This window comes from Choloepus didactylus (genome assembly GCF_015220235.1).
Source record: "Choloepus didactylus isolate mChoDid1 chromosome 25 unlocalized genomic scaffold, mChoDid1.pri SUPER_25_unloc2, whole genome shotgun sequence".
NCBI lineage: Eukaryota > Metazoa > Chordata > Mammalia > Pilosa > Megalonychidae > Choloepus > Choloepus didactylus.
The window spans coordinates 2,548,044-2,573,387 of record NW_023637607.1 but is presented as its reverse complement, the minus strand read 5'-3'; the positions used below and the strand labels follow the sequence as shown (position 1 = coordinate 2,573,387).

The 25,344-nt window shown below is 39.0% G+C and overlaps 1 protein-coding gene and 1 pseudogene across 1 annotated transcript; both read left to right on the top strand.

Moving 5' to 3' along the window:
- Nucleotides 1-909: 909 nt before the first annotated feature.
- LOC119525536 lies at nt 910-16,632 on the top strand (annotated as a pseudogene).
- Nucleotides 16,633-23,987: 7,355 nt separating this feature from the next.
- On the top strand, nt 23,988-24,666 carry LOC119525535 (CGG triplet repeat-binding protein 1-like). The gene has a single exon (XM_037824313.1). It carries the CDS (start codon nt 24,163-24,165, stop codon nt 24,664-24,666), a length of 504 nt encoding a protein of 167 aa, XP_037680241.1. The 5' UTR covers nt 23,988-24,162.
- Nucleotides 24,667-25,344: the final 678 nt, after the last annotated feature.

The following is a 25,344-nucleotide window of genomic DNA, read 5'->3' as shown; positions in this document are numbered from 1 at the left end:
CAGCCCTCAGCCCCAGATCCCTCTACCTTTTCATGTGTTTGCTTTAAACCAACCAATCCTTGACTCCTGTGGGAAATCTACTAACCTCAAACCCTGGACTACAATAAAGTCAAAAATCTGTAGGTTACCTTTGTTCTGCTTGTGTGCTCCCCACCTGCTGGCTGAGCCACCTGAGTTGACTGCAATTTCCATCCATCCCTAATAGCAGCACTCTCTCCCTGGGAGTTGTAATAACTATCTTTTCTCATGCATCACTGTCTTGGTTTCCTATTTTGTCACTGCTGACCTCCTATTGACCCAAATTTAAAACCCAACTTAAGTAATTCTAAACAATCTAATAGAAGATTCTCAAGTGGTGGCAGCATTACTTACTCGTTCCTATATCCAGCCCAAAAGAGGTAGATATATTGGCAAGACTCTGCACCTCTGAAAGTTCTGACCAGCTGTGTTTTTCTCCAGTAGGTGTCTGAGGATGGGATACAAATTGATTTCACCTGGGAAAAAATTCCTTTATTCACTGTAATAAGGTCTTAACTGCCAATCAACCTGAAATTCCTGGCCACAGTGATCTGGGCAGAATTGGGTGGGTCCAAGGGGAAAAGAGAATTGTAATGAGCCTGGAGCAGTAATTGATTGATTTCCTTGGTGTCTTTCACTTAGTTCCTGGTCTTGGAATTATTACTAAACCATAGGGTTTCTCAACCTGGATGCTACTAACATTTGAGGCTGGATCATTATTTGCTGTTGGATACTGTCCTGTGCATTACAGGATGTTTAGCAGTCTCCCTGACCTGTACTCACTGGATGCCAGTAGTACCACCCCAGTCATGACACTCAAAAATGCTTCCAGACACTGCCAAATGTTCCCTTGTGGCAAAACCACCCCTAGTTGAGAACCACTGATTTATCATGACCAGAAAAGGAAAGGTGAATCCAGGAAAAATTAAGGGAGAAGAAGACCCTGTTTGTCCTATAGCCCAGAGCAATGGTGGTCCTTGTAAGAAGAAGGAGGCTTTTGGCCTGGAATGCAAGTATGCTGAAAGAATGAACAGATGAACATTTTCAGTGATCTCAAAACTCCAGAGAGCAGGAATCTTCTCTGTTCTTGATACCTGCTTTTATTTCCAATGCCTACTGTGTGTGAGGTCATAAATAAATATTTGATAATGTGTTTTGTGCTCACAGTGTACTGGGCATTTATTCTAAACACTTTCCTTTTTTTTAGCTTGGTTATTCCTCAGCATCAACACAGTGAGGTAGACACAATTATTATCCCCTTTTGCAAAAAAGGAAGAAGTGGCAAAGAAAGTCACAGAAATCATTAAACTATTTTAAATTCACTCTATTATGTCAAAATTTCCACTCCATTTCCCAAGGTGAGCCTTTCCTACTAATTCTCTCTCCAAGTGAGATGGTTTGGGGAAAGATATTTATTTATTTTTTATTTACTCACTCATTCATTCCTGCTGCTCTCCCTTCTTGGCAGTCTCTTCAACTTCAGTCTAATCTCCAGGGTGCAACTTCCACCAGATAAAGGACTATGTATGTACAACATATTCTCCATAGCCTCGGCTCATGGATATGGAGTCCCCACCCATGATCCCATCTATTGGCCCAACCTAACTCCAAACAGGCCCATCCTTATAATTTCACCATGAATCCCATTCCAACTGAAATCCAGGAAGAGAAATGCATTGGATCAAAAGCCATTGCCAATCAACTATGGGTCATACTTTTCCACTGAAGAGAGGCTTCTACCAATTAACCAGGTAGGATCCCATCCACAGACAACTCATAACCTGTACTATTTCCAATGCCCATAAAAGAGCTAAAAATATAATAGGGACTCTAAAGTCTCTAAATAAATGGTGGCCCTCAAGTAGAACCAGGCTGAAAAGAGTCATGCTTTCACTTGCCCCCCTTGAGAACTCAAGGTGCAAAAGCATGGAGATGATTGACGCTTGCAGAGTTTACTCTAGGACAGTAGCAAAGAGGAACTAAGGTGTTCTGGTTTGCTAATGCTGCCTTTTTGCAAAATACCAGAAATGGGTTGGCTTTTATAAAGGGGGTTTATTTGGCTACAAAGTTATTGTCCCAACGCTATAAGACTGTCCAAATTGAGGCATCAACACACATATACCTTTACTGAAGAAAGGCCATTGGTATCCAGAAAACCTCTGTTAGCTGGGAAGGCACATGGCTGGTGTCTGCTTGCTCCTGGGTTGCATTTCAAAATGACATTCTCCCAAATGTCTAAGCACCAGCCAATGTCAGGGGTCCACAACTCCAAGGATCTCTGAGCTAAGCCAGCAAGTGTCTGGGTCTGTGCCAGCATGTTTAAAGGACTGCAGTAAACTAAACAAGACCCATGCTGAATGGGTGGGGCCATGCCTCCTTGGAAATAATCTAATCAAAAATTCACCTACAGTTGGGTGAGTCACATCTCCATGTAAACAACCTAATCTCAATATCCCACATGACTGGATTAAAGATCATGGCTTTTTGTGAGGGACACAATATATCCAAACTGGCATATTCCACCCCCTGGACCCCCTAAAAGACATGACTTTTCCATATATAAAATACATTTATCCTATCACAATATCACAAAATCTTAAATCATTTCAGTAAAACAACAGGTAACTACAAGATCTTAAAATCAGTTACAGGTGTGGTCTGCCTAAGGCATAATTCTCCTCTAGCTGTGGATCTGTGAAACTTAGAACAAGTTATCTGCTGCCATTATACGAAGGAGGGACAGTCATAGGAAAAACTTTCCCATTACCATAGGGAGAAACTGAAAGGAAAATAGGGTTCAAGGGACCAAAACATTACCCAAAACCTGCAGGGCAAACTCCATTTGACTTCAAAGCCTGAGAGTCATTGACAGAATGATGTTTTATCCTTGGGGCTTCAGAGAGCAGGAGTCCAACCCTTTCTAAGGGTCTTTACAGAAGCCCTTTTCTCTCCAATTGCTGGGGTGAGTGCTCCAACATATTCACGCATTGGCCCCATCTTTCTCAAACATCAGGGTGCCACCTGGTCTCTGCCTCTCTGGGGCAAAAGCTCTCTCCTCTCCAAACAGTGGGGTGGTGGCCAAGGTTTCCCCAATACTCAGGGAATGTACTATACCTCTCTGAGGCCTGGGGTGGCAGCATTCTTCCTGAGCACTGAGGTAGAAAGCCTGCCCTTGACCTCTGGGGCAAACTCAGTCTTTCAATATGCATGGGTTGCTCTGCTCTTGTTGTCCGAGATTTCTTGACTCCAAACCTCAATTTCCATGGTTCTGTCTTAGAAGAAATTTTTCCTTCAATATGTCCCTTCTCTGTCCCCTCCAGTCCAGATCAGCAGTGGTTATGTCTATACAGGTCTCACAAAAATTTTGTTGGCTTGGTGTGCTGGTTTGGATGTATTATGTCCCCCAAAGTGCCATGTTCTTTAATGCACCCTTGTGAGGGCAGATGTATTAGTGTTAATTAGGTTGGAATCTTTTGATTGTTTCCATGGAGATGAGACTCAATCAACGGTGGGTGAAACATTTGATTGAATTATTTCCATGGAGATGTGGACCCAGCCCATTCAGGGTGCATCTTGATTTAATCACTGGAGTCCTATAAAAGAGCTCACAAACAGAAGGAACTCAGTGCAGCTGAGAGTGACATTTTGGAGAGCAGCTTAGAGAGACATTGTGGAAATGGCCACAGAAAATAGACTTTTGCTGAAACTTTGGAGATGCTAGCCCAAAGTTTGCTCCAAAGAATGAAAGAAGACAAAATGCACAAGAGCAACATTTTGAATAAAGCACAGGAGCTGAGAGAGGAGCTGAAACAAAACCAGGGATCAACAGATGCAAGCCACATGACTTCCCACCTAAAAGAGGTTTTCCAGACACCACTGGCCTTCCTTCAGTGAAGGTATACTCATGTTGATGCCTTAATTTGGACATTTTCATGGCCTTCAGACTGTAAATTTGTAATCAAATAAATCCCCATTATAAAGGCCAATCCATTTCTGGTATTTTTCATAATGGCAGCATTAGCAAACCAGAACATTTGGCATGAAGCATACAAGGGTCAAAACCATCAGACAATAGGACTTTCCACAAATCCTTTCTAGATAACTCCATCTCCAATCCTGGCTTGTACTGAAATGGCAGTCAGTTTCCATGTTTGGTTAAATTCTCATGTGGTGCACTATCCTCTGTCGTCTCACTTTCTAGAAACCCACAATTTTTCAAACAATCAATTTCTGGTTTCTTGGTACCCAAGAGTTCTATTCTCAGCTTATCCTCTCCTCTCACATTTTAATACAAGCTGCAAGGAGATGCCAGGCTGAATTTTCCATATTTAGCTTGGAGATCTCTTGAGCTAAGTATTCCAGCTCATTGCTTTCAAATTCTCCCTTCCATCTGACACCAGAACTCAATTTTGCCAAATTCTCTATCACTGTGAAACAAGGATCACCTTCCTTCCAGTTTGTAACAACACATTCATCATTTCTAAGACCTCTTCAGAAGTATCTTTGGAGTTCATATTTCTACCAACAGTCTCTTCAAAGCCATCTAGGCCTTTTCTATCAAGCTCCTCACAATTCTACCAGAATCTTCCTTATCCATTTAATAAGCCATTCCAATATGTTTGGTATTTGCAAACTCAGCAGCACCTCACTTCCCTGGTACCAAAATCTGCTCCAGTTTGCTAATGCTGCCATTATGAAAAATACCAGAAATGGATTAGCTTTCATAAAGAGGGTTTATTTGGTTACAAAGTTACAATCCTAAGGCCATAAGAATGTCAAAATTAAGGCATCAACACAAGTATACCTTCGATGAAGAAAGGCCACTGGTGTCCAGAAACCTGTTAGCTGAGGAGGCACGTGGTTGGCATCTGTTGCTCCCAGGTTGCATTTCAAAATGGCTTTCTCCAAAATGTCTAGGCATCAGCCAACGTCAGGGGTCCAAAACTCCAAGCATCTCTGCATGAAGCCAGCAGGTGTCTAGGTCTGTGCCAGCATTTTTAAAGGACTCCAGTAAAACTAATCAGGAACCATGTTGAATGGGTGGGGCCACACCTCCATGGAAATAACCTAAAGGGTGGGTTCCATATCTCCATGGAAATAATTCAATCAGGGTTATCACCTACAATTAGGTGGGTCACATCTCCATGGAGACAACCTAATCCAAGATTCTAATCCAATCAAGGCTAAATACATCTGCCCCCACAAGATTGCATGGAGTTTTGGAGGACATAATACATGCAAACTGGCATACAACTAAACCTATGATCTCCATTAGAAAAGGCCTGAGCCTAATCAGGTCATGATTCAGTCAGTTTGGGCTTCATCAAGTAATCTCCCATTCAATTAAGAGTATATGAATAGAAAATGGTTTAAAAGTAAAGAGTACTAAAGACAAGAATTCACCTTTAACACATTTTCAGTAAAGGAGCACTTAAGGTAAAAGGAACAAGATTACAATGTACAAAACTAATTGTGGGGGAGGAAGATGGTGGATTAGGAGAGACAGAGCAAAAAAAGTCTCTGTGAAAAATACTAGATAAAAAAGAGAACGTGCTCCAAAACACCAGTTCCAGTGACACTGGCTGGACAAGGTCTGCTAAATCCACAGGGACTATGCACTTGGTGAAACCAAGAGTCTATGTTCTGAAATGAGTAAGCCTGCTGGAGAACTGGCAGCAATGCCACAGGAGAAACAGGAGGTTGGCATTTGGAGATGGATTAGTTTAAAAACCCAAAAGTGACTGCAAATCTGGCAGCAAGAGCTGCACAACCCAGTGTGGTGGGAAGTTCTTCCCTCAAAGCACACACACTACACAGTATCTGGCATGGAAGATAGCCTTTCACACATCCACAGTTAATTGTCCTGGAGCCAGGAAGGCACAGGTTGGTGAAAAGGGGGAAATTACCACATCCCATACAGCCGTCTTCTCAGTGGGCTGGGAACCCCACTGCCTGGTGCTGCGACACAGAGGTACACCACACAACCCAGTGCGGCAAGAAAAAGCACTCACAACTCAGTATCTGGCGCAGCTAACTGTCCTGGAGCTAGGAAGGTGGAGGTCCACGAAAAGGGGTAAAGTACCATGACCCATACAGCCATCTTCTCAGTGAGCTGGGAAAGCCCCTGCCCAGCACTGTGGTCCAGAGCTATGCTGCATAACCCAGCATGGTAGGAAGTCCTTCCTGCCACCCATGCACAAGCCTCAGTGTCTGGCTTGGATGATAGACTTTCACACACCTGCAGCTGATTGTCCTGGAGCTAGGAAGGTGGGAGTCTGTGAAAAGGGGGAAATTCTCATGCCCCATACAGCCATCTTTTCAGTGGGCTAGGAATGCCCCTCCATGGCCCCATGGCCCAGAGCTTCCTTTGGGGACTGCATTCACCTGCCATGTAGCACTCACCTGTGATGTAGCACAGTCTTCCCTCAGCAGAAGCCCTAGAAGGGCATGGCTTGTAAGAGGGACCCACACTAATACCAGGGACTTGGTCTGTGGCAGAGACAAACTATGGTGAGACTGAACTGAAGGTATGGATTCCTGCAACAGGTTTAAGTCTCCAGGAACACCTGAAAGATTTGATTATTAAAGCTGTCCTTCCTTCCTAACCACTCAGACACAACCCCCATATTCAGGGCAGGCAGCACCAACTACACATGGAAATTTGGTGCACCAATTGGACCCCCAAAACATTCAGACCCCCACTCACCACAAAGACAAAGTTGGGGAGAAATGGCTCAAGGGGAATAGGTGGCTTGTGGATGCCACCTGCTGGTTACTCAAAGTGTACTCCACCAAGCTGTAGCCCTGAAAATTAGAGATAATTGTTCAAATAAGTCTACCTATCCTAAAAGAACCCTCTCAAGATAAGCAAATGCCAAGAGGCCAAAATCAACAGAATATTTTAAAGCATATGAAGAAACCATAAGACATGGATAACCCAAATCCAAACACCCAAATCAAAAGATCAGAGGAGACACAGTACTTGGAGCCATTAATCGAAGAACTATTGACAAACAATGAGATCATGGCACAGGATATAAAGGACAGGAAGAAGGCCCTAGTAGAGCATAAAGAAGAATTTGCAAGGGTAAATAAAAAAATAAATGATCTTAGGGAAATAAAAGAAATTGTGGATCAAATTAAAAAGATTCTGGATAGAGTACTAGATTAGAGGAAGCTAAGCAGTGACTCAACGAGCTCAAAGAAAGGAAAGTGAAAGAACAAAAGAGAGAATGGGGAAAAACTGAAAAAATTGAAATGGATCTCAGGGATATGATGGACAACATAAATTGCACAGATATAAGAATCACTGATGTTCCAGAAGGGGAAGAGAAGGGTAAAAGTTTAGGAAGAGTATTCAAAGAAATTTTGGGGGAAAGCTTCCCAAACTTGAAAAACAACATAAATACACAAATCATAGATGCCCAACAAATTCCAAACAGAATAAATCCAAATAAACCCACTCTGAGTCATATTCTGATTGGATTGTCAAATGCTGAAGAGAAGGAGCAAGTTCTAAAAGCAGCAAGAGAGAAGCAATTCACCATGTACAAGGGAAAGAGCATAAGACTAACCAGTAAATACTCAGCAGCTACCATGGAAGTGAGAAGGCAGTAGCATGACATATTTAAAATTATGAAAGAGAAAAATTGCCAACCAAGAATACTTTATCAAGCAAAGCTCTCCCTCAAATTTGAGGGAAACCTTACATTTTTCACAGACAAATGCTGAGAGAATTTGCTTATGAGACCTGCCCTACTTGAGACACTAAGGTGAGCCCTAGTGACAGACAAACAAAGACAGGAGACGGAGGCATTGAGAAAGGTTCAGAACTAAAGAGATTCAGTATGAGTACATTAAAAGACATTAAGAGAGAGAGGGGAAAAATGTATCTGACAAACTTAAACCAAAGGATAGGATGGCTGATTCAAGAAATGCCTTCACAGTAATAACATTGAATGTAAATGGATTAAACTCCCCAATTAAAAGATATAGATTGGCAGAATGGATTAAAAAATATGAACTGTCAATATGTTCCATACAACAGACTCATCTTAGACACAGGGACACAAAGAAATTGAAAGTGAAAGGATGGAAAAAATATTTCATGCAAGCTATAGCCAAAAGAAAGCAGGAGTAGCAATATTAATCTCAGATAAAATAGACTTTAAATGCAAGGATGTTATGAGAGACAAAGAAGGCCACTACATACTAATAAAAGGGACGATTCAACAAGAAGAAATAACAATCATAAATGCCTATGCACCCAATCAAGGGGCCCCAAAATACATGAGACAATTATTGGCAAAACAGAGGAATCAATAGATGTTTCAAAAATAATTGTGGGAGACTTCAATACATAACTCACTCATATAGATACATCAACCAGACAGCAAACAAATAAGGAAATTCAATACCAAAATAATCTGATAAATGAATTTGAATTAACAGATATATATGGAACATTTCATCCCAAATCACCAGGATACACATTCTTCTCTAAGGCTCACTGAACTTTGTCCAGAATAGACCATAGGCTGGGCCATAACACAAGCCTCAACAAATTTAAAATAACTGAAATTATTCAAAGCACATTCTCTGATCACAATGGAATACAATTAGAAGTCAATAATCATCAGAGACAGAAAATCCAAAAATAGCTGGAGGTTAAGCAACACACTCCTAACATTCAGTTAGTTAAAGAAGAAATAGCAAGATAGATTGCTAAATATATAGACATGAATGAAAATGAGAAAACAACATATCAGAACTTAAGAGATGCAGCAAAAGTGGTACTCAGGGGGAAATTTATAGCTCTAAATGCATACATTAAAAGGAAGAAAGAGCAAAAATCGAAAAACTAATGGAGCAACTGAGGACACTGGAAAATGAACACCAAACTAATCCAAAACCAAGTAGAAAAAAAAAAAGAAATAAGGATTAAAGCAGAAATAAATGACATAGAGAACAACAACAAAAAAATAGAATAAATAACACCAAACATGGGTTCTTTGAGAAGATCAACAAGATTGACAAGCCCCTAGCTAGACTGACAAAATTAAAAACAGAGAAGACCCAAATAAATGAAATAATGGAGAGAGGTGACATTACTGCAGATCCCAAAGAAATTAAAACAAAAAAAAAAAAAAAAAACTATAAGAGGACAGTATGAACAACTGTATGCCAACAAAGTAGATAAGGTAGAGGAAATGGACAATTTCCTGGAAACAGATGAACAACCCAGAATGACTAGAGTAGAAATAGAAGACCCCAACCAACAAATCACAAGCAAATACTTCTAATTAGTCTTCAAAAAGCTTCCCACAAATAAATGCCCAGGGCCAGATGGCTTCACAGGGGAATTCTACCAAACTTTCCAAAAAGAACTGACACCAACCTTACTTAAACTCTTTCAAAACACTGAAGAAAATGGAACACTACCTAACATTCAATGAAGCTAACAACACTCTAATACCAAAACCAGGCAAAGATGCTACAAGAAAGGAAAACTACAGGCCAATCTCCCTAATGAATACAGATGTGAAAATTCTCAACAAAATACTTGGAAATTGAATCCAAAAACATTTAAAAAAATCATACACCATGACCAAGTCAGATTCATTCAGGGCATGTAAAGATGGTTCAACATAAAAAAATCAATGTATTACAACACATTATCAAATCAAAAGGGAAAAATCAAATGATCATCTTAAGAGACGCTGAAAAAGCATTCAACAAAATCCAACATCCCTTTTTGATAAAAACACTTCAAAAGGTAGGAATTGAAGGAAACTTCTTCAATATGATAAAGAACATATATGAAAAGCCCACAGTCAGCATAGTAGTAAATGGTAAGAGACTGAAAGCCTTCACTCTAAGATCAGGAACAGGAGAAGGATGCCCACTGTCACTGATGTTATTAAACATTGCGCTAAACATTGCGCTAGAAGTGCTAGCCAGGGCAATCTGGCAAGACAAATAAAACACATCCAAAGTGGAAGGGAAGAAGTAAAACTGTTAATATTTGCAGATGATATGATCTTATATCTGGAAAACCATGAGAAATTGATGAAAGCTACTAGAGCTAAAAACAAATTTAGCAAAGTAGTGGGATACAAGATTAATGCACATAAGTCTGTAATGTTCCTATACACTAGAAATGACCTAACTGAAGAGACACTCAAGAAAAAGATACCATTTTCAATAGTAAATAAAAAAAATCAAGAACCTAGGAATAAACTTAAGCAAAGATGTAAAAGACCTATACAAAGAAAACTACATAACTCTAATAAAAGAAATAGAAAGGGCCTGAAAAGATGGAAAAATATTCCATGTTCATGGATTGGAAGGCTAAATGTCATTAAGATGTTAATTCTACCCAAACTCATCTACAGATTCAATGCAATCCCTACCAAAATTTCAGCAACCTACTTTGCAGACTTGGAAAAGCTAGTTATCAAATTTGTTTGGAAAGGGAAGATGCCTCAAATTGCTAAAAACATTCTAAAAAAGAAAAACAAAGTGGGAGGACTTACACTCCCTGACTTTGAAGCTAATTATAAAGCCACAGTAGTCAAAACAGCATAGTACTGGCACAAAGACAGACATATTGATCAATGGAATTGAATTGAGAATTCAGAGATAGACCCCCAGATCTATGGTCGACTGATCTTTGATAAGGTCCGTGAAGCCACTGAACTGGGAAATAGTCTTTTCAACAAATGGGGCTGGGAGACTTGGATATCCATATCCAAGAATGAAAGAGGACCTCTACCTCACACCCTACACAAAAATGAACTCAAAATTGGTTAAAGACCTCAACATAAGAGAGAGTACCATAAAACTCCTAGAATATAGGAAAATATCTTCAAGACCCTGTTTTACATGGTCACTTCCTAGACCTCACACCCAAAGCACAAGCAATAAAAGAAAAAAACAGATAAACGGGAACTCCTCAAACTTAGAAGCTTATGTACCTCAAAGGAATCTGTCAAAAACGTGAAGAGGCAGCCAACTCAATGAGAAAAAATATTTGGAAACCATCTGTCTGACAAAAGGCTGATATCTTGCACACATAAAGAAATCCTACAACTCAACAATAGTAAAGACAGCACAATTATAACATGGGCAAAAGATATGAAGAGACAGTTCTCTGAAGAGGAAATACAAATGGCCAAAAAGCACATGAAAAAATGTTCAGCTTCACTAGCTATTAGGGAGATGCAAATTAGGACCACAATGAGATACCATCTAACACCAGTTAGAATGGCTGCCATTAAACAAACAGGAAACTACAAATGCTGGAGAGGATGTGGAGAAATTGGATCTCTTATTCATTGTTGGTGGGACTGTATAACGGTTCTGTCACTCTGGAAGACAGTCTGGCAGTTCCTTAGAACTGCTTTCTTGAAAATATTCACCATTTTTTTAACTGTTTAGCTTCTCCTTTAGTATAATCTTCTAATATAGTACCCTTCGATCCAGCAATTGCACTTCCTGGTAAAGATCTCAAAGCAGTGACATGAACAGTTATCTGCCCGCCAATGTTCACAGCAGCAACATTCACAATTGCCAAGAGATGGAAACAACCCAAATTTCCTTCATGAGTGGATAAATAAAATGTGGCATATACACATGATGGAATACTACACAGCAATAAGGAACAAGGTCGTGAAACATATGAAAACATGGATGAACCCTGAAGTCATAATGCTGCATGAAATAAACCAGGCAGAATAAGAGAAATATTATATGTTACTACTACTGTGAACACTGAAAAATGTAAAATAAATGGTTTATAATGTGGAATGTAGGGGACCTAGTGAAAGGTAGCAATTAGTGAAGGGGGAATGATAGTTTAATAAGAGAGAAGTTATTGTGGGTAAATTTAATGTTCTGGGAATGCTCAGGAATGACTATGGTTTGTTAATTTCTGGTGGGTATGGTAGGAACAAGTTCACAAGAAATGCAGTTACTTTAGGTTATCTGTTTTTCTTTTTCCTTTCTTGGGTTATACTCTACATATTTTCTTGGGGTAAAATAGGAACATGTTGGAAGTAATGTAGTTATTTTACGTTCTTTTTTTCTTTTTCTGTTGTTTTGGTTTTGTTTCAAATGTTTTTTATTGTCTTTTTTTAAATTTTTTCATAAAGTTAATTAAAAAAAACTAATTGATACATTACAAAACCTGGGAGCCTCATTCCTCTAGTCATAGCTGGACATGAGATCAAAGAGCTCCCTCTTGTTTAAATTACAGAAAATTTATAGCCTCTTGATTTAGAGTAACTTTAATTAAGTCATATGCTATTTTTACATTAAATGATGCTTCATGAACATGAATGTCCCAGGAAGTGAAGCATCTCAATCCATGTGTGGTTCAAGATCAAAGGAAGATATCCACATTATCAGAGACTTAGCTATGAATCCCTGTAAAACTCTACTAATATTTTGACTAATTAATCTACGATTTCTGTAAGAACAATGTAACATACTTTTACTTATATAAAATTAGAAAAGAAATTACTATTACCTGTTAATGTAGTTTTTTTTTCATTTAATCTATCAGTTTAGCCATTATATCATATTGATAAACATACATTTGATTAGGACTGTATTCAACCTTGCTACATTATTTATGACTTCTTTATGATTAAAGTAACAGCTGTAGCCCATCCTGTTTTCACAGAGGACTAGGTGATTACATGTTATCTATATTTAAGAGGGTAGAGAGGGCCTTTCTGCTTTCTTGAAAATATTCACCATTTTTTAACTGTTTAGCTTCTCCTTTAGTATAATCTTCTAATATAGGACTTGAAGGATATCAATCATCTGTCCCAGTTATTATAGTAAGGCCTTTCTACTTTTTATAATTAGGAAATTGTACTTGAGTGCTTTTAGGTAAAAGTTCTGTTAAATATGCTTCTATATCAGAAGGAATAACTGGTTCTTTACTATTAGAAAATATGAGAGCAGCATAGAGAGGAGTCAGCATCCTCATTAGATTCCTCAGTAGAGATATTATCCTATGATGGTATATTTTAATTCTTTTGTGCCTTTGCACTTAATATTGGCTGGATTCTTCTTATTACATCACCTCTTATATTAAGCCTTCCTTGATTTTCTCAATTAAAAGTTTAAAAACTTCCTCCTTCAGGATCCCTGAATGGAAAAAACAGGGTATGATAGCTATCATTTTATAGCCTTATCTTTGACCTTTATTCCTTAAACAACAGTACCATGTCTTATTAATCTCTTCCCTCAACCTAACCAGTGTAAGGGACATAATTTATATTCATTTGTCCCTAGAGGGGAAAGGAAATTGGATTATCAAAATGTTATCCAAATGTTACACAAGCCAGAGCTGGTCCCTGATGGAAAGGCCCCAAGAATTAGCCACAGTGAGACAAGACCAGGCTTGAGTGCAATTAGAAGTTCGCTCCAGGGAGACTATGCAAGAATTGTGCCCATCTGGAGAATTGGCAGTGCAATGAGATTCAAGGGCCCTGGGCCACCTATGTGTTCATGGGAACTCACTGTGTTTCGTTCTGCACTGATAAGAAATTGTGCCCAGAGGGAGTAGTTGCACTGGATTCCCATGGCTCCTAATTACACAACACTGAGAGAAAGCACTCTCCTTCCCTTATGCCTGATCTCTAGGGTGCAGACTTTTTTTCCCAAACTTAGGTAAGAGCCATTCAGTGATTATTTCATCATTAATGAGCCAAGGAAAACTTTCTGACAAGGCCTGCTGAACACTGAGCACCCTAACTCAGGGATGAGCATTGCTCACACACACAAAGATCTGAATGGAAGCACTGCAAACAGAAGGTTGCAGAGATTTTAGGAAGTCAAATAGAGGATAGAATTCCTGTGACCTGACCCCACAATGATGGAGGCATAAAAAGCACTGCAGTCAAGAGGAGGTGAAAGAAGGCTGACTGGCAGAGAATAAGCACTTGTTAAGTGTTCCCGGTTTTCCAGCTGCTAAGTTACCTCATCACCTAGCTCTTCTGCATAAAATGGTGTTGGGAGGACTAGCATTAATCTATATAAAGAAACAAAATCTTTTTTTGGTAAAAGGGAAGAACAACTTTAAAAAAAAAACACAAAAATTAAGTCAAAACAATTTTCAGGGCTTGAGCCTGGAACATTCTGTTTTTAGGAAGCAGACTTATTTACATAATCAAGGAGAAACTGGATTGATTTAAAAATGTTTTTATTTTTAAATGAAAAGCTAGTGGCCCACTTAAAGATGATTAAAGTAATTCATTTTCATTAAGCTGAAGGTTAAGAAGGATTTCCTTAGGCAACTGATTAAGGTTTTGGGGGCCACAAGGCCAAACCTTATAGAAATTAATAGACTTAAAGGAATTGGGGATCTTGGGTCCATGAAACCCATGGCCACCACTTCACACTTGAGAAAACAGTCCAAATGATTAAACATAGTTACCTACTGTCTTAATTTCCTAAGCAAATACCATGAAATGGTTCATCTTAAACAATGGAAATTTATTTGCTTATGGTTTTGAGGTTAGGAAAATGTCCAAATCAAGACATCAAGATGATGAGTTCTTCTTAAAGATCAGCTGCCAACAATCCTTGTCTCCTCTGTCACAAGGCAAGGCACATGGCAACACCTGCTGGTCTTTCCCTTCTCTTCCAGGTTTCATTGATTTTAGGTTTTTGCTTTCATGGCTTTCTTTCCGTTTGCATTTCATTCTCTTATAAAGGACTCCAGTAATGGGATTAGGAATGGTCCAGTTTGCTAATGCTGCCAGAATGCAAAACACTAGAAATGGATTGGCTTTTATAAAGAGGGTTTATTTGGTTACACAGTTACTGTCTTAAGGCCACAAAGTGTCCATCAACAAAGGGTACCCTCACTGGAGAAAGGCCATTGGCATCCAGAAAACCTCTGTTAGCTGGGAATTCATGTGGCTGGTATCTGCTTGCTCCCAGGTTGCATTCCAAAATGGTGTTCTCCAAAATCTCTACATCAGCTTCCAATGGCTGTCTTCAAAATGTCTGTCTCAGCTCCAGCTATGAGCTCCTTCTGTGTGAGCTTTTATACAGCTCCAGTGAACTAATCAAGGCCCACACTGAATGGGCATGGCCACAAATCCACAGAAATACTGAACCAATGGATGCCAACCTAATCCACACTAATACATCTGCCCCCACAAGACTGCATCAAAGAATATGGCTTTTTCTGGGGGACATAATATATACAAGCCAGCACAAGGACTAAGATCCATCCTTTTAGAGATGGGTCACACCTTAATTGAAGTAGCCTCATCAAAAGGTCCTACTTACAACGGGTTTATACCCACAGGAATAGATTAAATTTAAGAACATGTTTTTCTGGGGTACATACAGGTTCAAACCACCACACCTACTACAAGATCCACCAATTCCACTCCTAGGTACATACCTGGAATAGATTAAAACTTATGGCAACACAGAACTGTTTACAGAAGCACTACAATAGCCAAAAAGTGGAAACAACCCATGTACATCAATAGATATATGGAAAAACAAAATGTGATATATACAAAGGAGTATTATTCAGCCATAAAACAGAATGAAGTTCAGATACATGCTTCAACATGAACTCTGAAGACATGTTGAGTGAAATATGCCAGGCAGAAAAGGACAAATACTGTGTAAGTAGATGTATATGAAATATATATATATGTATATATATGTATATATATGTATATATATGGGTCATTCATAGACACAGAAAGTAGATTACAGATTACAAAGGTCTGGAGGGTGGGAGGGAGTAATGGGGAGTTAATGATAAATGGGTACAGAGATTCTGTTTGGATTGAGGATAAAGCTTTGGTAATGGATGATGGTGATGGTAGTACAACATTGCAAATGTAATTTTAATGCCACTGAATTGTACATTAAAGATACTTAAAATGCCAAATTCTGTTATACATTACCAAAATAAAATTGAGTATATACATATACGTACATATGTTACCACAATAAAATTAAGCATATACACATATATCTATACATTATCACAAAAAATTAAATATATTCACATTTATGTACTTACAAGGCTAAAACATAGTTGGGGATGAGGATGGTAGAGTAATGCACAACTGCTATATAATATGATAAAATAGAAATGTTGTAACTAGAAACTAGAAGGGTGATTCTAGGTTCAGCCATTGTTTACAAGCTATCGTCCTGCTCTGTGGTCTCTGCAGCTGCTGAAGAGGTGGAAGGAAGTCATCAATGCAAGACTGAATAAGAAAAACAATTTCTTCCTCCAAAGCTATAGCATATCAGTTATACAAAAATACCTCTTTGGAAAGTCTTCATTGGAGCCTAGATGAGTTCATACAATCTCAGCAGATCACTGTCCCCAATTTGCCCTTCAAGTTCTACTTCAGTTTGATAAGGCTATAAATTCAGCCACTGGCTCAGAAGGTCAGGAACAGAGTTAATTTCAGGGGCTCTCTAAATATGTTTCTGTGATAACGTATGGATTTTTGTATCAAATGATGTTGAATTCAGAGACATGACAGAGCTTATTAAAGTGGATAATAAAGTGGGTAAAGTGATGGTAAAAATACTGGCTCCAATACTACAGAATGAACAGAATTTTTTTTTCTTTTTTAATGCTGATGTCTATTATTATTCAATACTTTTTGAAGAGAAGCATAGAAAAGATATTTATTTATTTATTCTGGCAATGCAGACATGACTACACTGTGCTCTACTATCAGAGAATTCCAGTAGAAATAAGTTTACAACTCCGTAGTGCCTTAATTACCTTTATTATGCAGCATGAAGAAACAACTTTTAGAAACAAATCAAAACTACAGCCCTCCTAAAAACATTAATTAATAAACCGATTTTAAAATAAAAAAAATACAAGGGAGAGAAAAAGAGAACATAAGAAAAACTGTTTTAAAAGACAATAGTTGGGAGGCGGGGCAAGATGGCGGACTGGTGAGCTGTATATTTTAGTTACTCCTCCAGGAAAGTAGGTAGAAAGCCAGGAACTGTGTGGACTGGACACCAAACAGCAATCTGACTTTGGGCATACTTCATACAACACTCATGAAAACGTGGAACTGCTGAGATCTGCGAAATCTGTAAGTTTTTGTGGCCAGGGGACCTGCACCCCTCCCTGCCAGGCTCAGTCCCATGCGAGGAGGGGCTGTCAGCTCCGGGAAGGAGAAGGAAGAACTGCAGTGGCAGCCCTTATCGGAAACTCATTCTACTGATCCAAACTCCAACTATAGATAGACTGAGACCAGACACCAGAGAATCTGAGAGCAGCCAGCCCAGCAGAGAGGAGATAGGCATAGAAAAAAACAGCACGAAAAACTCCAAAATAAAAGCAGAGGATTTTTGGAGCTCTGGTAAACATAGAAAGGGGAAGAGCAGAGCTCAGGCCCTGAGGCCCATGTGCAAATCCCGAAGAAAATCTTATCTCTCTGCCCTGTGGACCTTTCCTTAATGGCCCTAATTGCTTTGTCTCTTAGCATTTCAATACCCATTAGATCTATGAGGAGGGCACTTTTTTTTTTTTTTAAATCCTTTTTTCTTTTTCTAAAACAATTACTCTAAGAAGCCCAATACAGAAAGCTTCAAAGACTTGCAATTTGGGCAGATCAAGACAAGAGCAGAACTAAGAGAGCTCTGAGACAAAAGGCAATAATCCAGTGGCTGAGAAAATTCACTAAACACCACAACTTCCCAAGAAAAGGGGGGTGTCCGCTCATAGCCATCATCCTGGTAGACAGGAAACACTTCTGCCCATCGCCAGCCCCATAGCCCAGAGCTGCCCCAGACAACCCAGTGTGAGGGAAGTGCTTCAAATAACAGGCACACACCACAAAACTGGGCATGGACATTAGCCTTCCCTGCAACCTCAGCGGATTGTCCCAGAGTTGGGAAGGTGGAGCAGTGTGAATTAACAAAGCCCATTCAGCCATCATTTCAGCAGACTGGGAGCCTCCCTACACAGCCCAGCAGCCCAGAACTGCCCTGGGGGGACGGCACTCACCTGTGACATAGCACAGTCATCCCTCAAGAGAGGACCAGGGGGTGCACGGCCTGGAAGAGGGACCCACTCGCAAGTCTCAGGAGCCATACGCCAATACCAAGGACTTGTGGGTCAGTGGCAGAGAAAAACTGCGGCAGGACTGAACTGAAGGATTAGACTACTGGAGCAGCTTTAAAACTCCAGGATCACCAGGAAGATTTGATTGTTAGAGCCACCCCCCTCCCTGACTGCCCAGAAACACGCCCCATATACAGGGCGGGCAACGCCAACTACACATGCAAGTTTGGTACACCAACTGGACCCCACAAGACTCACTCCCCCACTCACCACAATGGCAAAGCAGGGGAGAACTGGCTTGTGGAAAACAGGTGGCTCATGGACACCACCTGCTGGTTAGAGAAAGTGTAATCCACGAAGCTGTAGATCTGAAAAATTAGAGATAAGGACTTCAATTGGTCTACAAATCCTAAAAGAACCCTATCAAGTTCAGCAAATGCCAAGAGGCCAAAACAACAGAAAATTATAAAGCATATGAAAAAAATAGATGACATGGATAACCCAAGCCCAAGCACCCAAATCAAAAGATCAGCAGAGACACAGCACCCAGAGCAGCTACTCAAAGAACTAAAAATGAACAATGAGACAATAGTACAGGATACAAAGGATATCAAGAAGACCCTAGAAGAGCATAAAGAAGACATTGCAAGACTAAATAAAAAAATAGATGATCTTATGGAAATTAAAGAAACTGTTGACCAAATTAAAAAGATTCTGGACACTTACAGTACAAGACTAGAGGAAGTTGAACAACGAATCAGTGACCTGGAAGATGAGAGAATGGAAAATGAAAGTATAAAAGAAAGAATGGGGAAAAAAAATTGAAAAAATTGAAACGGACCTCAGGGATATGATAGATAATATAAAACATCCTAATATAAGACTCATTGGTGTACAGGAAGGGGAAGAAAAGGGTAAAGGTCTAGGAAGAGTATTCAAAGAAATTGTTGGGGAAAATTTCCCAAATCTTCTAAACAACATAAATACACAAATCATAAATGCTCAGCGAACTCCAAATAGAATAAATCCAAAAAAACGCACTGCAAGACATATTCTGATCACACTGTCAAACACGGAAGAGAAGGAGCGAGTTCTGAAAGGAGCAAGAGAAAAGCAATTCACCACATACAAAGGAAACAGCATAAGACTAAGTAGTGACTACTCAGCAGCCACCATGGAGGCAAGAAGGCAGTGGCACGATATATTTAAAATTCTGAGTGAGAAAAATTTCCAACCAAGAATACTTTATCCAGCAAAGCTCTCCTTCAAATTTGAGGGAGAGCTTAAATTTTTCACAGACAAACAAATGCTGAGAGAATTTGCTAACAAGAGACCTGCCCTACTGGAGATACTAAAGAGAGCCCTACAGACAGAGAAACAAAGAAAGGACAGAGAGACTTGGAGAAAGGTTCAGAACTAAAGAGATTCGGTATGGGTACAATAAAGGATATTAAAAGAGAGAGGGGAAAAATATATATGACAAACATAAACCAAAGGATAAGACGGCTGATTCAAGAAATGCCTTCACGGTTATAACGTTGAATGTAACTGGATTAAAATCCCCAATTAAAAGACATAGATTCGCAGAATGGGTAAAAAAAAATGAACCCTCAATATGCTGCATACAAGAGACTCATCTTAGACACAGGGACACAAAGAAATTGAAAGTGAAAGGACGGAAAAAAATATTTCATGCAAGCTACAGCCAAAAGAAAGCAGGTGTAGCAATATTAATCTCAGATAAAATAGACTTTAAATGCAGGGATGTTTTGAGAGACAAAGAAGGCTACCACATACTAATAAAAGGGGCAATTCAACAAGAAGAAGTAACAATCATAAATGTCTATGCACCCAATCAAGGTGCCACAAATTACATGAGAGAAACACTGGCAAAACTAAAGGAAGCAATGGATGTTTCCACAACAATTGTGGGGGACTTCAACACATCACTCTCTCCTATAGATAGATCAACCAGACAGAAGACCAATAAGGAAATTGAAAACCTAAACAATCTGATAAATGAATTAGATTTAACAGACATATACAGGACATTACATCCCAAATCACCAGGATACACATACTTTTCTAGTGCTCATGGGACTTTCTCCAGAATAGATCATATGCTGGGACATAAAACAAGCCTCAATAAATTTAAAAAGATTGAAATTATTCAAAGCACATTCTCTGACCAAAATGGAATACAATTAGAAGTCAATAACCATCACAGACTTAGAAAATTCACAAATACCTGGAGGTTAAACAACACACTCCTAAACAATCAGTGGGTTAAAGAAGAAATAGCAAAAAAAATAAAAAAAAATTAAAAAAAAAGAAGAAATAGCAAGAGAAATTGCTAAATATACAGAGACGAATGAAAATGAGAACACAACATACCAAAACCTATGGGATGCAGCAAAAGCAGTGCTGAGGGGGAAATTTATAGCACTAAATGCAAAAATAAACAGGAAGAAAGAGCCAAAATCAAAGAACTAAAGGATCAACTGAAGAAGCTAGAAAATGAACAGCAAACCAATCCTAAACCAAGTAGAAGAAAAGAAATAACAAGGATTAAAGCAGAAATAAATGACATAGAGAACAAAAACACAATAGAGAGGATAAATATCACCAAAAGTTGGTTCTTTGAGAAGATCAACAAGATTGACAAGCCCCTAGCTAGACTGACAAAATCAAAAAGAGAAACGACCCACATAAACAAAATAATGAATGAAAAAGGTGACATAACTGCAGATCCTGAAGAAATTAAAAAAATTATAAGAGGATACTATGAACAACTGTATGGCAACAAACTGGATAATGTAGAGGAAATGGACAATTTTCTGGAAAAATATGAACAACCTAGACTGACCAGAGAAGAAATAGAAGACCTCAACCAACCCATCACAAGCAAAGAGATCCAATCAGTCATCAAAAATCTTCCCACAAATAAATGCCCAGAGCCAGATGGCTTCACAGGGGAATTCTACCAAACTTTCCAGAAAGAACTGACACCAATCTTACTCAAACTCTTTCAAAGCACTGAAGAAAATGGAACACTACGTAACTCATTTTATGAAGCTAACATCAATCTAATACCAAAACCAGGCAAAGATGCTACAAAAAAGGAAAACTACCGGCCAATCTCCCTAATGAATATAGACGCAAAAATCCTCAACAAAATACTTGCAAATCGAATCCAAAGACACATTAAAAAAATCATACACCATGACCAAGTGGGGTTCATTCCAGGCATGCAAGGATGGTTCAACATAAGAAAATCAATCAATGTATTACAACACATTAAAAATTCGAAAGGGAAAAATCAAATGATCATCTCAATAGATGCTGAAAAAGCATTTGACAAAATCCAACATCCGTTTTTGATAAAAACACTTCAAAAAGGTAGGAATTGAAGGAAACTTCCTCAATATGATAAAGAGCATATATGAAAAACCCACAGCCAGCATAGTACTCAATGGTGAGAGACTGAAAGCCTTCCCTCTAAGATCAGGAACAAGACAAGGATGCCTGCTATCACCAGTGTTACTCAACATTGTGCTGGAAGTGCTAGCCAGGGCAATCCGGCAAGACAAAGAAATAAAAGGCATCCAAATTGGAAAAGAAGAAGTAAAACTGTCATTGTTTGCAGATGATATGATCTTATATCTGGAAAACCCTGAGAAATCGATGATACAGCTACTAGAGCTAATAAACAAATTTAGCAAAGTAGCAGGATACAAGATTAATGCACATAAGTCAGTAATGTTTCTATATGCTAGAAATGAACAAACTGAAGAGACACTCAAGAAAAAGATACCATTTTCAATAGGAACTAAAAAAATCAAGTACCTAGGAATAAACTTCACCAAAGACGTTAACAGACCTATACAAAGAAAACTACATAACTCTACTAAAAGAAACAGAAGGGGACCTTAAGAGATGGAAAAATATGCCATGTTCATGGATAGGAAGGCTAAATGTCATTAAGATGTCAATTCTACCCAAACTCATCTACAGATTCAATGCAATCCCAATCAAAATTCCAACAACCTACTTTGCAGACTTGGAAAAGCTAGTTATCAAATTTACTTGGAAAGGGAAGATGCCTTGAATTGCTAAAGACACTCTAAAAAAGAAAAACCAAGTGGGACGACTTACACTCCCTGACTTTGAAGCTTACTATAAAGCCACCGTAGTCAAAACAGCATGATACTGGCACAAAGATAGACATATAGATCAATGGAATCAAATTGAGAATTCGGAGATAGACCCCAGATCTATGGCCGACTGATCTTTGATAAGGCCCCCAAAGTCACTGAACTGAGTCATAATGGCCTTTTCAACAAATGGAGCTGGGAGAGTTGGATATCCATATCCAAAAGAATGAAAGAGGACCCCTACCTCACCCCCTACACAAAAATTAACTCAAAATGGACCAAAGATCTCAATATAAAAGAAAGTACCATAAAACTCCTAGAAGATAATGTAGGAAAACATCTTCAAGACCTTGTGTTAGGTGGACACTTCCTAGACTTTACACCCAAAGAACAAGCAACAAAAGAAAAAATAGATAAATGGGAACTCCTCAAGCTTTGAAGTTTCTGCACCTCAAAGGAATTTCTCAAAAAGGTAAAGAGGCAGCCAACTCAATGGGAAAAAATTTTTGGAAACCATGTATCTGACAAAAGACTGATATCTTGCATATATAAAGAAATCCTACAACTCAATGACAATAGTACAGACAGCCCAATTATAAAATGGGCAAAAGATGTGAAAAGACAGTTCTCTGAAGAGGAAATACAAATGGCCAAGAAACACATGAAAAAATGTTCAGCTTCACTAGCTATTAGAGAGATGCAAATTAAGACCACAATGAGATACCATCTAACACCGATTAGAGTGGCTGCCATTAAACAAACAGGAAACTACAAATGCTGGAGGGGATGTGGAGAAATTGGAACTCTTATTCATTGTTGGTGGGACTGTATAATGGTTCAGCCACTCTGGAAGTCAGTCTGGCAGTTCCTTAGAAAACTAGATATAGAGTTACCATTCGATCCAGCGATTGCACTTCTCGGTATATACCTGGAAGATCAGAAAGCAGTGACACGAACAGATATCTGCACGCCAATGTTCATAGCAGCATTATTCACAATTGCCAAGAGATGGAAACAACCCAAATGTCCTTCAACAGATGAGTGGATAAATAAAATGTGGTATATACACACGATGGAATACTACACAGCAGTAAGAAGGAATGATCTCGTGAAACATATGACAACATGGATGAACCTTGAAGACATAATGCTGAGCGAAATTAGCCAGGCACAAAAAGAGAAATATTATATGCTACCACTAATGTGAACTTTGAAAAATGTAAAACAAATGGTTTATAATGTAGAATGTAGGGGAACTAGCAATAGAGAGCTATTAAGGAAGGGGGAGCAATAATCCAAGAAGAACAGATAAGCTATTTAACGTTCTGGGGATGTCCAGGAATGACTATGGTCTGTTAATTTCCGATGGATATAGTAGGAACAAGTTCACAGAAATGTTGCTATGTTAGGTAACCTTCTTGAGGCAAAGTAGGAACAGGTTGGAAGTAAAGCAGTTATCTTAGGTTAGTTGTGTTTTTTTTACTTCCTTGTTATGGTCTCTTTGAAATGTTCTTTTATTGTATGCTTTTTTTTTTTATTTTTTTTCCATACAGTTGATTTAAAAAAGAGACGACGGCGGCGAAGGCGACGGCGACTGGCTCTCTTTCTCCCTCACGCTCTTGCTTTTCTTCTTCCCCCTCCTTTCCTTTTCGGCTTGGTCTCATCCGCTTTCCCTAGTGGCCACCCCGATCCTATGTAAAGGCATGACTTTCCGGCACCACAGGGAGAATAGGGTGCAAGCCTAGAAACTATTTCCCCACCACCACTTGTTGAAAAACTGATTTGGAGGGATCTCCGAGTTTGAACAATCAGAAAGTGCCAGAATTTGAGGCGTCTCTACTTCACTAAGTATCAAGACGAAAAAACTGGAAATTAATCAGAACTTTATACAAAGTCAGAATGGAACGATTTGTAGTAACAGCACCACCTGCTCGAAACCGTTCTAAAACTGCTTTGTATGTGACTCCTCTGGATCGAGTCAGTGAGTTTGGAGGTGAGCTGCATGAAGATGGAGGAAAACTCTTCTGCACTTCTTGCAATGTGGTTCTGAATCATGTTCGGAAGTCTGCCATTAGTGACCACCTTAAGTCCAAGACTCATACTAAGAGGAAGGCAGAATTCGAAGAGCAGAACGTGAGAAAGAAGCAGAGGCCCCTAACTGCATCTCTTCAGTGCAACAGTACTGCACAAACAGAGAAAGTCAGTGTTATCCAGGAGTTTGTGAAAATGTGCCTGGAAGCCAACATCCCACTTGAGAAAGCTGATCACCCAGCAGTCCGTGCTGTCCTGTCTCGCCATGTGAAGAATGGAGGCTCCATACCTAAGTCAGACCAGCTGAGAAGAGCATATCTGCCTGATGGATATGAGAATGAGAATCAACTCCTCAATTCACAAGATCGTTGACAAGGAGGTTACCACCATTGTGATCAAGATAAATAATGTGGAGTATTAAAGTTATGTGTTGATTGTGTGGTTCATTTTTATATTTATTTCATTAAAATCATGTGATACAGAACAGTTTTGCGGAGTGTATATAGCCGGAAAAAAAAAAAAAACTCTCACTGCTAAACTTACTGTTAATTTTAGTCACCAATGGTATAAAGCAAAACGTAGGTTTAGAGTGTGCTGGGATACCTGAAACTTGATGGTTATCTTTAAAATTGGTGGTTTTTATCCTGAAATGTTTGTGCATGGAAGAACTGCCCTGCTTTTTTACCTGTTACCGTTTATGACTATTCTTTGTGAGAGTACTTAATTATTTGGATTGAAGGAAATTGAAGCTGCTGCTAGACAATACCACTCAACAGTAACTTAGAGGAAATATTTCTGATTAGAGGATCCCCTTTAAAAAGCAAGGGGTGGGGGGGAAATTGTTCTTACATTTTCAGATTCCTAACGGAAATGACTGTTTATTGTAAATTATGCTGTGTTTGTATATGATGTAGTTATCTTAACTATCCTTCAGTTCCTCACCGTCTCTTTCCCCCTTTTTAAAGGCTTGTTGTATTTAGTAGCAGCTTCAAGTGACCAAAAGACTAAAATCTTTCTTTTAATGTCAGTGCCAAAAACCATGGGGAATTT